The sequence below is a fragment of the Nicotiana sylvestris genome, chromosome 9 (assembly GCF_000393655.2).
Source record: "Nicotiana sylvestris chromosome 9, ASM39365v2, whole genome shotgun sequence".
Taxonomy (NCBI): domain Eukaryota; kingdom Viridiplantae; phylum Streptophyta; class Magnoliopsida; order Solanales; family Solanaceae; genus Nicotiana; species Nicotiana sylvestris.
The window spans coordinates 132,458,042-132,475,041 of NC_091065.1; the positions used below are offsets into that span (position 1 = coordinate 132,458,042).

The 17,000-nt window shown below is 38.3% G+C and overlaps 1 protein-coding gene across 9 annotated transcripts in view; it reads left to right on the forward strand.

Moving 5' to 3' along the window:
* LOC104240540 (eIF-2-alpha kinase GCN2) overlaps positions 1 to 17,000 on the forward strand; it is a 99,933-nt gene that overhangs the window by 37,985 nt on the left and 44,948 nt on the right. For all 9 annotated transcript variants that reach the window (XR_011402129.1, XM_070155868.1, XM_070155869.1 and 6 more), the window contains 5 exons: positions 12,600 to 12,784; positions 13,726 to 13,871; positions 13,958 to 14,207; positions 15,168 to 15,450; positions 15,549 to 15,651. Coding sequence is in view for 8 of the 9 variants with exons in the window: in XM_070155868.1 (XP_070011969.1) it covers positions 12,600 to 12,784; positions 13,726 to 13,871; positions 13,958 to 14,207; positions 15,168 to 15,450; positions 15,549 to 15,651 (967 nt within the window). In the remaining variant the exon portion in view is untranslated. The remainder of the gene's footprint in view (positions 1 to 12,599; positions 12,785 to 13,725; positions 13,872 to 13,957; positions 14,208 to 15,167; positions 15,451 to 15,548; positions 15,652 to 17,000) is intronic.

A 17,000-nucleotide genomic window follows, 5' to 3' on the forward strand; every position in this document is an offset into this window, starting at 1 on the left:
AGTGCAAGAATCTGATGAATAGCAAACCAGTCAAAACTGTATTGTCCTATGATTGTCATTAAGAGTGGAAGGTGTACCATTCCGTGTCATCTTCTACAAGAAGTGGATTTGCACATGCCAATCTTCCTTATGCATGTTTTTGGGGATCCTAGAGAATTGTGCTGTCTCTTCTTGATTGTGTTTCATATTGGTGTTTCTATATTCTTATTTTATGGTTCTGCATTGGGCGATAAGGTTAACTAAACGAGGGTGAAAGTGAATGTTCTAAAACAAGAGAAAATTCATTAAGGTTGCAGTTAGTGCTGGCACAATAGAAGAAAGGAGGAAACATAAATACTTTGAAGCAACAAAGTTTCATGGGTGAGGACGGGGGTTTTCACCAGTGTTTTGGATAGCGTGCGGTGACAAATAGCGACGAAGGCCTGCTTCACTGAGGCAAGAGGCGAGCAGCGAAGTGCTCGCCTTTTTGATGTGAAACGACAATTTATACAAAAAATAAAATATTATATATATATATAAAATTAAAAACTCAATAGCAATAATATATTAATAAATATATCAATTCAAAAATTAAAAACTCAATAGATAGTCATAGTAGATTCATAAACTAAAACAAGCAACATCTATATGCAATTAATCCTGCTCTATAAGACTAATCGAAAAAAAGAGAGTAAATTTTAGGTTTGATTTGAACTATGAAGTAGCTCTCTGTCTGACTGCCTCTGCCCGTATCCAGGATTAAAAAACAGAGCAAACAAAAAAAAAAAGAGAAGAGAATAAGAAAAAGGAATGGAAGAAAGAAATAAAGATAGAAAGAAAGCTAGCTCAAACCTCAAAGAACTCTGTGCTGCTTGCTCAAACAACAGAGCCAAAAAAAAAAAAAGAAAAAGGAAGAAAGAAAAAAGAAAGAAGGCTGAAGGCTGAAGACTGAAGAAAGAAAAAGAAATTGACAGCAATGGTCGAAGAAAAAAAATGGACAACAGAAACTAGAAGAAAAGAGAAGAAGAAATGGACAACATATCTGATGTCGCTGGTGAACGAAGAAGAAGATGAAATCCCAAGCCCTAGTATTTAGTTTATTGATCGAAAAAACAAATGGCGTTGATGGTTGTTGAAGGAGAAAGAAGTAACAAACCCAAGCCCTAATTTGTATTTTAATCGGTGTTTGGTGCTGCCTTATCTTTTTTTTTTTTTCAAAAAGCACTGCTACACATCGCCTCGCGCATCACAGCGCCTCTCGCTACATAGGCAGAGGCGCTCGCCTTTCTGAAATCGCCACACAACAGAGCAAAATGGCGCCGGTAGCTCGCATCGCATCGCCTCACGCTATTAGCGCTGAGGCGAGCGCTATTTACAACACTGTTTTTCACTCTGGCAGTGTTGGGTTTGGGAGTGGACGCGTTATGTTGATATGTTTAGGGTTGGGAAAGGGTTGCATCTGAGTGCAATTCTTGATTTCTTGTTTTATGGCTGGTCTTTATTTTTGTTTGTCTTTTTTCTTTTTCTCTGATTTGGTCTTTGCCCCTTAATATGCGAAAGATGCTATTGTGACCTCGGTTAGTTGGAAGTATAGCTCATTGGATAGGTATCGGGATGCACAAAGAAGGAGCACAATTGAACATGCTTTGCTAAACTATATTGCGTGGACTCTCCAAAATGCTGCCACACCCCTATCGGATCCTTCATAAATGCACTATTTTTGGAGGATCCGACACGCACCCGACGATATTTTCGGAGAGTCTGAGTAACATAGCCGCTAAATATGCATCCTCAAAGTGTACAACTGAGAAGAATGTTACTCACTGCTTCACTTTCTTCGTCTTTAAGTCATATTGTATCTGACATCATTTTAATAAAGAGGAATTAAAATTGGGAAATGGGTCAAATTTACTCTTCTTTGAAAAATAGTTTACATTTGACATCTGTTATACTTTTCAAACAAATTTGCCTCGCTGTTAGCCCTTTGTTCAAATATACCCCTTGCCTTAACGGAGCCAAGGGTACATGCAAAGTATAGGGGTAAATTTGTCCCTTTACGCAAAGTATAGGGATGCATTTCTCTCTTAGGTATTGATTCTTACCTTATCAAAATTTTCCTTTGTCATTGGTATAATTTTTCTTATTTTTCTTTCATCACATATTTCTTCGTGTAAAATCCTCGAGATAACTTACTTTAACTGCCTTCTAAAGTAGTTAAGCTTCAACTCTATTTAAGAAATTCGAAGTTAAGTATTGATCTAATTTTCTTCAAGTATATACTATAAAAATAATTAATAAAATACTGTATTTTTATTCACCAAACAGATGCCTCTGCATATTCATCCTCGAGGTTATTCCTTTGTACAACAAATCCTTCCAGAAGTGTATCATATCCCCATTACCTACTGTATAGCTAATGGTATGCCTATTCCTTCGTAATCCCTTCTGCGAATTCAACATGTAAGAATTTATTACTTCAAAATTCTATAGTTCAGTTCTCCATAAAGATCCGTGTTGTGTGATTTTGCAATGCAAGCTTACATATTGCAACAAGTAGTATGATAATGAATATGAGAGAGCTATGCGAGGAATTGATACACAATACCTGCAGAATACTAAATTCAGACAGTTTATACGGTGGAACTGAACTAGGCTAAGGGCAAATAATTAACAGACTTAAACAAACCAAGGATTAAACTACAAACAAAATAGTGTAGTATCATAACCTTGTTAATTTATTATACGTGCATTATCTTCCTACTTAATTTTAATGACATGGATTATTGTGTTAGGTTTTTATTCAAATGTATATATGTATGCTAATTGAATTTGTCTTACCTATCCACTAGCTATATCCTTATGGATATTGAAATGAGTAAGATGTTCTAGGAATGAACCATGCCAGAACACCTACACTTTGCAAGCATTTTCTATATCTGAAACAAATCAACCATTCATTTGAAGCAATTGATATTGAGCATAGCTATTCGATTCTCTCAATCTAAAGTCCTGTATTTTTGTCTCTTTTCTACATCCTCAATCTCAAAATTTTCTTCTAACTCACCTCTTGTGCTGCCAGTGATATCCGCAGTTGCCCATTTCACTCATCCCTCCATAAATCTTCTATGAGAAATAATACACGGGAAAAATATTATTGATGTTTTAACTATGTTACACTGAGTCCTAGTTATAAGTATACATACTATATAACCTACTCCTATAACATACAGGACTAGGACTAATTATATATATTCATATAACTATCTAACACTCCCCCTTAAGCTGGTGCATATAAATCATATGTACCGAGTTTGTTACATATATAACTAATACGAGGACCGGTGAGAGACTAGGTGAAAATGTCTACAAGCTGATCATTTGACTTCACAAACTTTGTAGCAATTTCTCACGAGAGTATTTTTTTTCTGACAAAGTGACAATCAATCTTAATGTGTTTAATTTTTTCATACAACACTGAATTTGATGCAATATGAATAGCAGCCTGTTTATCACAAACAAGTTCTATCTGTCTGATCTTACCCAATTTTAACTCTTTGAGCAACTGTTTGATCCAAATTAGCTCACATATTACCACAACCATTGCTCGATATTCTGCTTCTGCACTAGACCGAGCAACCACATTCTGTTTTTTGCTCTTCCAAGACATCAAATTACCTCCTACTAAGACACAGTATCCTGATGTTGAACTTCCATCAGAAGGTGATCTTGCCTAATCAGTATCCGAGTATCCAACGATCTGCTCATGGCCTCGACTCAAACAATGATCCTTTGCTTGGAACTAATTTCATATATCGAAGAATGTGGACAACTGTATCCCAATGACTATCACAGGGAGAATCCATAAACTGACTCAGACTCACAGAAAAGGAAATGTCAAGTCTAGTTACTGTGAGGTAATTTAATTTACCAACCAGCCACCTATATCCTGTGGGATTGCTGAATGGCTCCCCCTGTCCTGCCAGAAGTTTAGAATTTGGATCCATTGGAGTGTTAACAGGTCTTCAACCTGTCATTCCTGTCTCTCTCGAGAATGTCTTAGGCATACTTCCGTTATGAGATCACAATACTGAGCTAGACTGAGCGACCTTTATACTAGAAAATACTTTAGTGTGCCCAGATCTGTAGCCTGAAAGTGCCGAAAGAGATGTTGCTTCAACTTAGTAATACCTTCTTGATCATTGCCGGTAATAACAATATTGTCAACATAAACGACCAAATAAATATAGAGAGTTGAAACAGAATGTCGATAAAACACAGAGTGATCAACTTCACTACGAGTCATGCCAAACTCCTGGATAACTATGTAACCTTACCAAACCAGGCTCGAGAAGACTGCTTTAGACCATAAAGTGACTGGCGCAAGCGACATACAAGGCCACTTGACTCCCCTTGAGCAACATAACCAGGTGGTTACTCCATATAAACTTCATCCTCGAGGTCACCGTGAAGAAAAAGATTTTTAATGTCCAACTAATAGAGAGGCCAATGGCGAACAATAGCCATGGGAGAGAAGTATCAAGTAATCGAGCCCAAATATCTAAGTATATCCTTTGGCAACAAGACGGGCCTTAAGTCTATCAACCTGGCCATCTAGACCAACTTTGGCTGCATAAACCTGACGACAACCAACAGTAGATTTACCTGAAGGAAGAGGAACAAGCTCCCGAATACCACTCATATGTAAAACAGACATCTCATCACTCACCATCCTGGATGAGATAGTGTTTTACCTGTAGAGTTAGGGAGGAAACAGAGGACAAAGAAAGTACAAAAGCATAATGCAGTGATAACAGACGATGATAACCAGTGTTATTAAAAGCGCTCACTTCTCGCTTTAAGCGTTGAAGCGACGCAAGGCGTAGGGCTATCGCTTTTCTGCTACAAAAGCGACTCACATTTAAAAAGGGCTCGCTTCTCGAGCTTAAGCGAGATGCGCCTCGATGGAAAAACAATAAAAAAGCGTGCTTAAGCGAGCAGAAGGCATCTGCTTGGGGTTTTTTACATTTTTTTGGCAAATAAGCCATCTGTTAACAAATAAACATACGCTCTTCAACGACTTCTTCTCCAGCGAACTCCAGCGACGATGAAGTCTCCAGTTCTTCTTCTTTTTTCAATTTTTTTCACTTTTTAAGCGCTGATTTTGTGCCCTAAACGACTTCTTCTTCTTCTGTTCTACTTTGTGCTCTGTTTTATGCTTTATCATCTGCTTTATGCTTTGTTTTCTGGTTCGTGTGAATTAACTGTTATGTTTTTTTTTGGTTGTTGATTGTAGTATCTATTATTTGCTTCTTGATTCAAGAATTGAAACATTTGCTTAATATGTTATTTTTAATGAGTTTTTAGCTATTTATCTATGTCTATTTTTATTTTTTATTTATGTGTTAAATTGCGCTTCACATGAAAAAAGCGCGCGGTTCGCTTCGCGCTTCTCGCTTCGGTGAAGCAAAGCCTCGTCGCTTTTTTGTGCTTAACGCTTTCCAAAACACTGATGATAACTTAAACCGACATAATGTGGATTAGGACTAAGTATGGACCGTATACATTTTCGAAAAGCAATCGATGGACGAAGAAGAGACAAGTCCGCAGTAGGAGTAGGGTTAGGTGCATGACGTGAATCAGCTGGGCTTGATGCTGGAAGCGGATGATGACGAGAAGTCAAGAGTGGTGTTCCTATGGCTGGGGATCTAGGAGGAGCAACACTAGATTCCTCAACGGTTGTGGTTGAGAATGTAGGAGGAGCTATAAGTGGTGGAGTTGGAGCTAGAGCTAGAGCAAGAGTTGGGGCATTAGGTGATGGAGCTGTGGAGGAAGATGAAGGGGAAATAGTAATTGAATCTCCAAAAGATGAAACTGGTAGCACCTCAGAAATGGCTAAATGACCACCTAGGCATGTGAAGTGTGGATGAGTTTCAAAGAAGGTTACATCAGCAGACATAAGGCACCGGTGGAGGTCAGGTGAGTAGCATCGATACCCCTTTTGCGTTCTCGAGTAACCTAGAAGTATACACTTAAGAGCTCGGGGAGCTAACTTATCTTTTCCTAGAGTAAGGTTATGAATAAAACATGTGCTCCTATAAACACGAGGTGTAAGAGAGAACAAGGGTGAGTGAGGAAACAACACAAAGAATGGAACTTGATTCTGGATAGTTGAAGATGACATACGATTAATAAGATAACAGGGTGTGAGAACTGCATCCTCCCAAAAAACGCAACGGAACCTGATGAGTAGGGTACGAGCAGTCTCAATGACATGCCTATTCATCCTTTTCGCTACCCCATTTGTTTGACATGTGTATGGACTAGATGTTTGATGAATGATCTCATGAGAGTTTATAAACTGCTGAAATGAAGAAGACAAATACTATGGGCATTATCACTATAGAATATGCGGATAGAAACCCCCAAATTGATTTTGGATTTCAGCGTGGAAGCTCTGAAAATAGAAAATAACTCAGATCGATTTTTCATCAAGAATATCCAAGTGCACCTGGAATAATCAACAATGAAACTAGCAAATTAGCAGAATCCCAAGGTAAAACTGACCCGACTAGGCCCCAAACCTCTGAATGAACTAAAGTGATATGTGACTGCTCAATTATCACGACGCCGAGGGAAATGGGAGCGACTATGCTTATTGAGCTGGCATGACTCACACTCTAGAGTAGACAAGTGAGACAAACCAGGTACTATTTTCTGAATTTTTGATAAACTGGAATGTCGCAACCATTTATGTAATAAATGTGGTGAATCAGTAACAGAACAAGCTGTTGATGTGGGTTCATGTGATTTAGTAAGGATAAGACAATAAAGTCCATTTGATTCACGTCCGATACCAATGATCCGTACCGTACTGCGTTCCTGTATAAAAACAAGGTCATCAAGAAATAAAACAGAACATTTAAGTGACTTGGCTAAGCGACTAACCGATATGAGATTAAAAGGACTATCGGGAACATAAAGAACTGAATTCAAAGGTAAAGAAGGAAATGAACTTGCTTGACCTATTCCAGTTGCACGATTTGAGACCCATTGACCATTGTGACCGTTGGAAGAGATTGAGAATAGGAAATAGTAGTGAAAGCAGATTTATACTAGAAATATGATTAGAAGTTCTTGAATCAATAACCCAATTACTGGGAGAAGATGATTGCGAGACACAAGTAACGCTATTACCTGTTTGAACATCAGTAGCAATCTCAAAAGATGTCTGTTTACATGCTTTGTACTGAAGGAACTCTATATTTTCCGATAAAGAAATCATCTGGATTGAATTCAATGCATTGGATCCAACGGATTGTGAGTCAAAGGCTTCTAATACAAATACCATTATAATGTTCTCATCGGAAAAATCAGAAAATTTACTGAAATCACTGTTCACTCCGGAAAAATCGCTGTTCACGTCGGAAAAATATAAATGTGGTCGGAATTTGGTTTAAATAGGATGGGTAAGCTCAAATTTGCAAGGCGATCACACTGTCCTACAAAAAGTTTTTCAAAATCTGGCCGGTACAGCCCTCATATGCCGACGCATGTGACATATTCGCCGCCGGAAGCAGATATCTGACAGGTGCGTGAATGGGTATTTTCCGAAGAATTTTTCTGGGGTTTGGTTGCCTCTCTCTTGTGAACCTTGTGGTGTTGTTGGATTTTGCACAACACCAAGGAAAAAGAGGGAACACATATGAGAGGCCTAAAAAGGTCGCTGTAATTGAAGCATGACGATTGTTTTTGGTTGGGTTTTCTTTCTCGGATGTTTTCACTGCCTCTCTGATACCATGTGAGAAATAATACACCAGAAAAAATGTTATTGATGTTTTAACCATTATGAGAATGCACGGGAGAAAATATTACTCCCTCTGTTCCAGTTTATGTGAACCTATTTCCTTTTTGGTCAGTTCCAAAAAGAATGAACCCTTTCTAAATTTGGTAACAATTTAGCTTAAAGTTACAATTTTACCCTTAATGAGAAGCTTTTATAACTACACAAATACTCTGGGCCCCATTTGGACTTGTTTAGGACCACAAATTCCAAAAGTCTTTATTTTTTTCTTAAACTCCGTGCCCAGTCAAACAGGTTCACATAAATTGGAACGGAGGGAGTACTATTTTAACTATCAAACTAACACTTTCCCTCAAGCTGGTGCATATAAATCATATGTACCGAGCTTGTTACATATATAACTAATACGAGGACCAGTGAGGGTCTTGGTGAAAATATCAGCAAACTGATCATTCGACTTCACAAATTTTGTAGCAATATCTCCCGAGAGTATCTTTTCTTTAACAAAGTGACAGTCAATCTCAATGTGTTAAGTTCTCTCATGGAACACTGAATTTGACGCAATATGAAGAGCAACTTGATTATCACACACAAGTCCCGTCTGACTAATCTCATCAAATTTTAACTCCTTGAGCAACTGTTTGATCCAAATTAGCTCACTTGTTGCCATAGCCATTACTCGATATTCTGCTTCTGCACTAGACCGAGCAACCATATTCTGTTTCTTGCTCTTCTAAGACACCAAATTTCCCCCTACTAAGACACAATATCCAGACGTAGAACGTCTATCAGAAGGTGATCCTGCCCAATCAGCATCTGAGTATCCAACGATCTGCTCATGGCCTCGATCCTCAAATATTAAACCTTTGCCTTGATTTGATTTTATATACCGAAGAATGCGGACAACTGCATCCCAATGACTATCACAGGGAGAATCCATGAATTGACTCACAATACTCATAGGAAAGGAAATGTCAGGTCTAGTCAATGTGAGGTAATTAAATTTACCAACCAACCGCCTATATCTTGTAGGATCGCTAAGAGGCTCCCCTGTCCTGGCAGAAGTTTAGAATTCGGATCCATCGGAGTGTCAACAGGTCTACAACCTGTCATTCCTGTCTCCTCAAGAATGTCTAAGGCATACTTCCGTTGTGAGATCACAATACCTGAGCTAGAGTGAGTGACCTCAATACCTAGAAAATACTTTAATTTGCCCAGATCCTTAATCTGAAAGTGTTGAAAGAGATGTTGCTTCAACTTACTAATACCATCCTGATCATTGCCGGTAATATCAATATCATCAACATAAACGACCAGATAAATATAGAGATTTGAAGCAAAATGTTGATAAAATATAGAGTGATCAACTTCACTACGAGTCATGCCGTAATCCTGAATAACTATGCTGAACTTACCAAACCAGGCTCGAGGAGACTGCTTTAGACCATAGAGGGACCGACACAACCAACATACAAGGCCACTAGACTCCCCTGAGCAACAAAACCAGGTGGTTGCTCCATATAAACCTCATCCTCAAGGTCACCGTGAAGAAAAGCATTATTAATGTCCAACTGATAGAGAGGCCAATGGTGAACAACAACCATGGATAGAAAAAGGCGAACAAATGCAATTTTAGCCACGGGAGAGAAAGTATCACTGTAATCTAGTCCAAATATCTGAGTATATCCTTTGGCACCAAGACGAGCCTTAAGTCGATCAACCTGGCCATTTGGACCAACTTTGACTGCATACACCCAACGACAACCAACAGTCGATTTACCCGAAGGAAGAGGAACAAGCTCCAAGTACCACTCGTATGTAAAGTAGACATCTCGTCAATCATAGCCTATCGCCTTCCGGGATGAGACAGTGCTTCACCTGTAGACTTAGGGATGGAAATAGAGGACAAAGATGACACAAATGCACAATGAGATGATGACACAAAATGGTAACTTAAACCGACATAATGAGGATTAGGACTAAGTGTGGACCGTATATCTTTCGTAGTGCAATCGGTTGATTAAGAGACAAGTCCGCGCTATTAGCAGGGTCAGGTGCAGGACGTGAATTAGCTGGGCCTGATGCTGGGCGCAAGCGACGATGATAAGTCAGGAGTGGTGGAGCTGTAGAAGGTTGAACTAGACTAGGTGGTGGCACTGGAGCTATAGTTGGTGGGACTGGACTAGGTGGTGGCACTGGAGCTATAAGTGGTGGAGCTGCAACTGGAATTGTAGGTTGTGGAGCTATGGAGGAAGATGAATGGGAGATAGGGACTGAATCTCCAAAAGAAAGAACTGGTAGCACCTCAGAAATATCTAAGTGATTAACTGGACCTGTGAAGTATGATTGGCTTTCAAAGAAGGTAACACCAGCAGACATAAGAAATCGCTGAAGGTTAGGAGAATAACATCGATATCCCTTTGCTTTCTCGAGTAACCCAGAAATATGCACTTAAGAGCGCGAGGAGCTAACTTATCTTTTCTTGGAGTAAGGTCATGAACAAAGCACGTACTCCCAAAGACACTGGGAGGAAGAGAGAGCAAAGGTAAGTGGGGAAACAGGATAGAGAATGGAACTTGATTTTGGATAGCTGAAGATGGCATACGATTAATAAGATAACAAGATGTAAGAATTGTATCCCCCCTAAAACGCAGCGGAACATGAGATTGTATGAGTAGGGTACGAGCAGTTTCAATAAGATGTCTATTGTTTCTTTCAGCTACCCCATTTTGTTGGGATGTGTACGGACAAGATGTTTGATGAATAATCCCATGGGAGTTCATAAACTGCTGAAATGGGGAAGACAAATACTCTAGGGCATTATCACTACGAAATGTGCAGATAGAAATCCCAAATTGATTTTGAATTTCAGCGTGGAAGGTCTAGAAAATAGAAAACAACTCAAATTGATTTTTCATCAAAAATATCCAAGTGCACCTGGAATAATCATCAGTGAAACTGCCAAAGTAGCGGAATCCCAAGGTAGAACTGACCCGACTAGGACCCCAAACATCTGAATGGACTAAAGTAAAAGGTGACTCTGCTCGATTATCAAGACGCCGCGGGAAATCGGAGCGGGTATGCTTACCGAGCTACCATGACTCACACTCTAGAGTGGACAAGTGAGATAAGCCAGATACCATTTTCTGAAGTTTTGACAAATTGGGATGTCCTAACCGTTTATGTAATAAATCTGGTGAATCAGTAACGGGACAAGTTATTAGAGGAAGACAAGATGCGAGTCCATGTGATTTTGCAAGGATAAGGTAATAAAGTCCATCTGATTCATGTCCGGTACCAATGATCCGTCTTGTACTGCATTCCTGTATAAAAACAAGGTCATCAAGAAATAAAACAACAGATTTAAGTGATTTGGCTAAGTGACTAACGACTGTGATATTAAGAGGACTACCAGGAATATAAAGAACTAAGTCTAAAGGTAAGGAAGGAAGTGGACTTGCTTGACCTATTGCAGTTGCCATGGCTTGAGACCCATTGGCCATTGTGACTGTTGGAAGAGATTGAGAATATGAAATACTAGTGAAAAGAGATTTGTTACCTGAAATATGATCAGATGCACCTGAATCAATGACCCAAGACTCAGAGGTTGAAGATTGGGAGACACAAGTCATGCTACTATCTGTTTGAACAACGGAAGCTATCCCTGAAGATGTCTGTTTACATGCTTTGTACTGAAGGAACTCAATAAAATCAGGTAAAAAAACCATTTGGATTGGATTTAATGCATTGGATCCAACGGATTGTGAGTTAAACGCTTCTGATATGAATGCCATTATAATATTGTGCCGGGAAAAGTAGAAATTTTCTGGGAATCACTGTTCATGCCGGAAAAATCACTGTAGCTCACCGGAAAATTCCAAAGTTGTCGGAATCTGTCGGAAATAGTACCAATCGACTCGGAATTTATGTGCAACTAGGCTGTCCTCAAGAAGCTTGGCCAAAAAATGGTCGGAGAAGCACGCACGTGCCGACGCGTGGGACAAACGCGTCGGCGGAATCGCAGATCTGGGTGGCGCGTGGAGGTGCTTGGTGCGTCTGTTGCTGGAGAATCTTTTTGGGGTTTGGTCGCCGGAGGTTTCTGAATCTAATGGTGGTGATGGTTTGTGCACAACATTCACCAAACATAAGATGAAGCAAATCGGTCACTTTGGTCACTGGAAAATTGCACGGTGACTGAATTATTTCTTCCCGGATGTCGCTGGAATGACGCACAACGATCTTTTCTCATTAATGCTCTGATACCATGTGAGAATGCACGGTAGAAAATATTACTATTTTAACTATCAAACTAACAACCATGTTACACTGAGCCCTATTTATAAGTAAACATAATACGTAACTTACTCCTATTACATACGGGTCTATGACTATATATATATATATATAAGTTATCTAACATCTTCTTCCTCCGACAGTGTAGTTTTCTGATAATTTTAGCCTTCGATATAATGCTGGCAATATTGAAATTCAAAAGTCAACATAATAAGTTTGGTTTTTTAATCCAGTACTATATTTGATAACATGAATGGGAGGGAGAAATTCATTGATTTACTCCACTGAAATATTTATCATTTATGCCCGATTGTTTTCTATGGCTGGATAGGTAGTAAATATAATTCCTGCTTATTCAATGTTGAAGGGGCTGAAAAAGCCGCATTTTTAGTTATCTTTCTCCCTTATTTTCTCCTTACCAAGCAAGGGAAATAACTATTACTCTACTTCTTTTTTGTTTCTCTCCACCTGTCCTCATTCTTTTCGCCCCAACCAGAACGAACTAACTTTATTTATGTTTTTGAAGGACGCTCCGTCAAATGTTTGAATCATATAGCAATTTAGACAAGGAACTTGCATGGCATTTGTTCCGCCAAATTGTAGAAGGCTTGGCACATATCCATGGACAAGGCATTATTCATCGTGACTTGACACCTAATAATATATTTTTTGACGCTCGCAATGACATTAAAATCGGGGATTTTGGTCTAGGTAAGAATTTGCTTCATATTCTTAACTACTAAAAGTGTTTCTCTTTTGTCTTTACTGAGGTATTTGTCTTTTGCTTTCATGTTATATATGGCAATGGTTGAAGCATCTATCCTTTTTAATCAAGAAACAAAAGGAATTTCCTAAAGCAGTGCATTACAGAACTAGAAATATGATACAAGGATTAAGCGGATATTTTTAATCACTGAGCAACCCGATAATGTATTATCACTTTTCATTGGCACCAGATAATACACTTACAATCATGTCTTATGTAAGATTGACTGGGAAATAAAATTTTTCTCTGGGTAAACTCTTACTGTCCAAGTTGAAGAAGCCAAAAGGACTGACAGAAATTTGTGTGCAAACATGTGAGTAAAGTGAAGAGTGTCCAGGTTTTGTTTTGTTCTTTATTCTCAGATCCCAAGGGGAAAGCCTGAAATTTTCTAGAATATAAGGCATTGGGAGCTTTGCACTTTATACATTTTCACATATGATTATAAATGGATGTAAAGTTACTTTTCGATCACTGGGAGATACAACTAACTTTTTTCCTAATTCAAAAATCCATGTTTGAACATGGAATATATTTTTCCTACAGTGTCCTGGTTATCTTTTGCCATGTATAGAGGGTGTTTGAACATGGATGTAAAGCTACTTTTCAATCACTGGGAGATACAACTAACTTTTCTCCTAATTCGAAAATCCATGTTTGAACATAGAATATATTTTTCCTACAGTGTCCTGGTTATCTTTTGCCATGTATAGCGGGTGTCTTTTATGTTCAGTATGTAAGATAAATTAACGATGTCTCTATTGTTTTAATTTATATTCTGGATTATTTTTTGAATGGGCTGCATGAATGCGGGATGCTTTCCTCTGTTTGGCCTGGTTGAAGGAACCTGAATTTAAACATATGGCGTATTTATAATTGAAAATTTCAGCCAAATTCTTGAAACTAGAGCAGCTGGACCAGGATGTAGATGCTGCCGAGATGATAGGAGTTTCTGTTGATGGAACTGGCCAAGTTGGTACATATTTCTATACTGCACCTGAAATAGAACAAAGGTGGCCCAAGATTAATGAGAAGGTAGCATTTTGTTACTTTCAGTGTTTTGCTTGATCACAACAAAAAGTTCTTCTATGCTAGTTTGCTTCTGACTCCATAGTCCTCAGGCTGATATGTACAGCTTAGGAGTTGTTTTCTTCGAGTTGTGGCATCCTTTTGACACTGCAATGGAGCGACATATTGTTCTTTCTGATTTAAAACAAAAAGGAGAGGTTCCTTCTGCTTGGGCTGCCGAATTTCCAGAGCAGGCATCCTTGTTAAGGCGTTTAATGACCCCAAGTCCATCTGACCGTCCATCAGCCGTCGAACTTCTTCAAAATGACTTTCCTCCTCGAATGGAGTATGAGATGTTGGATAGTAAGTAGTTGAGATATCTAGTTATAACTGTTTTATTTCCACCCCCTATGACTGTTTGCTAAGTAAATAGAGTTCAGACATCAGATAAAACAAAGGAACAGCGGAGTTATGCTATGCTATTGTTTAAGGAGATATCCCTTGGCTTGCTTTTTGTAAGTACTCTCATATAAGGAGTTGCAGTAGAAATGATTGGAGATTGTCTGTAAAGTGGGAGTGAAATGACAAGTGTTTTGGAAGACAAGAAATTAATCTAATTAATGCAAACTTAGCTAAAGATAGGGCATAGTGAAAGAAAACAACCAATATAGGTGATACCTTCTAGTTGGGAATAGGTTTTAGACTTGTTAGAGAACTTCTAATCTCATCATTATTATTATTACTATTATATATATATATATATATACACTCAACTTCTTTCACTTTTTTGTATGATAATGATACAAGTTGAGCTTAAAGAAAGAAGTGAGGATTCATAGAACCGACTACAACTTGTTTGGGACTGACGCATAGTTGTTGTGGCTTAACAGTCTAAGCACATTGAGCTAAAAAAAGGTGATTGAAAGTATTTTTAGACTGCTTAAATACCGTATGAGCATTAGAAGGGGAATACTAATTGATGTTCGTAATTGTATCAATCAATTCCTACTCAATTATTATCTTTCTCTACGTGTGTCCTGCTATACTATCTGTTTGAGATTTAGCCTGTAAAGCTATTAGGATAAGGGATGACCAGTTATATTTTTATTTATTTATTTGTAACCCAGTTACACTTTGTGGCCAGTTTTATATGTTCTTATTATGAAGTCCAGGTTTCCCCTATTTCCAGCTTTCACTTTTTTTTTTTCCTTTTAAGTTGATCCAAAACTGTTTCTGTATAGACCACGGACTGGGTTAAAACTCTCCTTGGTTTAGTAGGTTGCTATCTTTGTTGAGTAAGTTTCTCTTTTCCTGCACTTGCAGATATTCTTAGGACAGTTCACATTTCAGATGACACTGGTGTTTATGATAAAATTGTAAACGCCATTTTCAATGAAGACACGTTAAACACAAAAGGCCATAACATGAATCTTGAAAGTTCGAAGGTGGTTGGAAGGGATACCTCATGTATTCTGTTCACTGATCTACAGACTGAGAGGCGCGATAATGTCGTCGAGATTTCCACAGAAGTATTCAGACGACATTGTGCAAAGCATTTCGAGATCATACCCATGCGAATGCTTGGTGAATGTCCACAGGAGAATAGGTGTCAATTTCACTGGTTTTCCTGCCCATTAACTTGATATAATCTTACCCTTCTGGCCTTCTCTATGTATTTAAATTTTTAAATTTTTGCTCATTCAGTCGAGAAAGAAGTGCTGTTAAGCTTTTGACTCATGGAGGAGACGTGGTTGAGCTTTGCCATGAACTTCGACTTCCTTTTGTGAAATGGATAATTGCCAATCGGGTACCTCATCAGCTCTCTGACTGATTTCATAATTTTTGGAACTGTATTCAATAGTTGTTGTTTCTCTTGCGCACGTTCACCTCCCTTAGAAATTGTAGAGGTATTTTTTTTTACCTCGAAAGTCTTAATACTTTTGGAAGCAAAGTAGCCTTATAGGCGATATCAACTAGTTGGGGTTAAGGTTTATTTGTTGTTAGTGCACTCACATTAGGTTCAATTATTCCAGGAGCCTTCTTAATTTGATTAGAGACATGTATTGCAGAGTAGGGATAAATCTCCGATTAGAGAATCCCTACTTGTATAGAACACATAATTTATCTTGAAAGACAAATTATTAAAAGGGTAGCCCAGTGCACTAAGCTCCCGCTATGTGCGGGGTCCGGGAAAGGGCCGGACCACAAGGGTCTATTGTACGCATATAGCTGTTGTGAACTCTTAAACCGTATAGATTTAAGTGGAATAGATATAGAGGAGTCATATAGTTGACTCCAACTAGCTTGCATTGAGGCATATTTTTGGTAGTTGTTGTGAACTCTTAAAACACTGTTTCTTATATCTTGACTTGTATATACTCTTGAATTATAATTACTTAGTTTATGGTCACCTTTTTAGGACTGTTCTGTGAATAATGGCAGTTTGAGTTCATCACTAAATTTGTATATTGCAGTTTTTGTTCTTTATTTATGTGACATGTTTTCCCGTGCTCTTGCTTTGAATTGCTTATCATCTGTCTTATTTTTGTGCTTCATGCCAGGTTAAGCATTAAATACATTTGTTTATGATTTGCTTTCTGATGTTTTGCTGTTTTAACTTGTCCAACAATTCTATTTAGTGCATGATCTTACGTGGCTAGTGGCTATGCACTCTTGTATCTTAATCCCCAACTCCTCTTCATCACTAAAATTTTATATTGCGGTTTTTGTTCTTTATTTATGTCACATGTTTTCCCCTGCTCTTGCTTTGAATTGCTTATCATCTGTCTTATTTTTGTGCTTCATGCCAGGTTAAGCATTAAATACATTTGTTTATGATTTGCTTTCTGATGTTTTGCCGTTTTAAGTTGTCCAACAATTCTATTCGGTGCATGATCTTACGTGGCTAGTGGCTATGCACTCTTGAATCTTAACAACCAACTCCTCCCCCCCCCCCCCCCCAACAACAACAAAAAAGGAAAGAGAAACCCAGATACTAAGACTCCTCATTCAACTCAAATAAGAATTCCTGGAAGGTCTATTGAGACATAGTGATGAGAAATTGAAAAATAAATCTCAAAATACAAGAAAAAAGTTTAAAATTATGATGAATGGCAATCATCTTGTAAGTAAATAAAAGGAAAATATAAAAGTGTA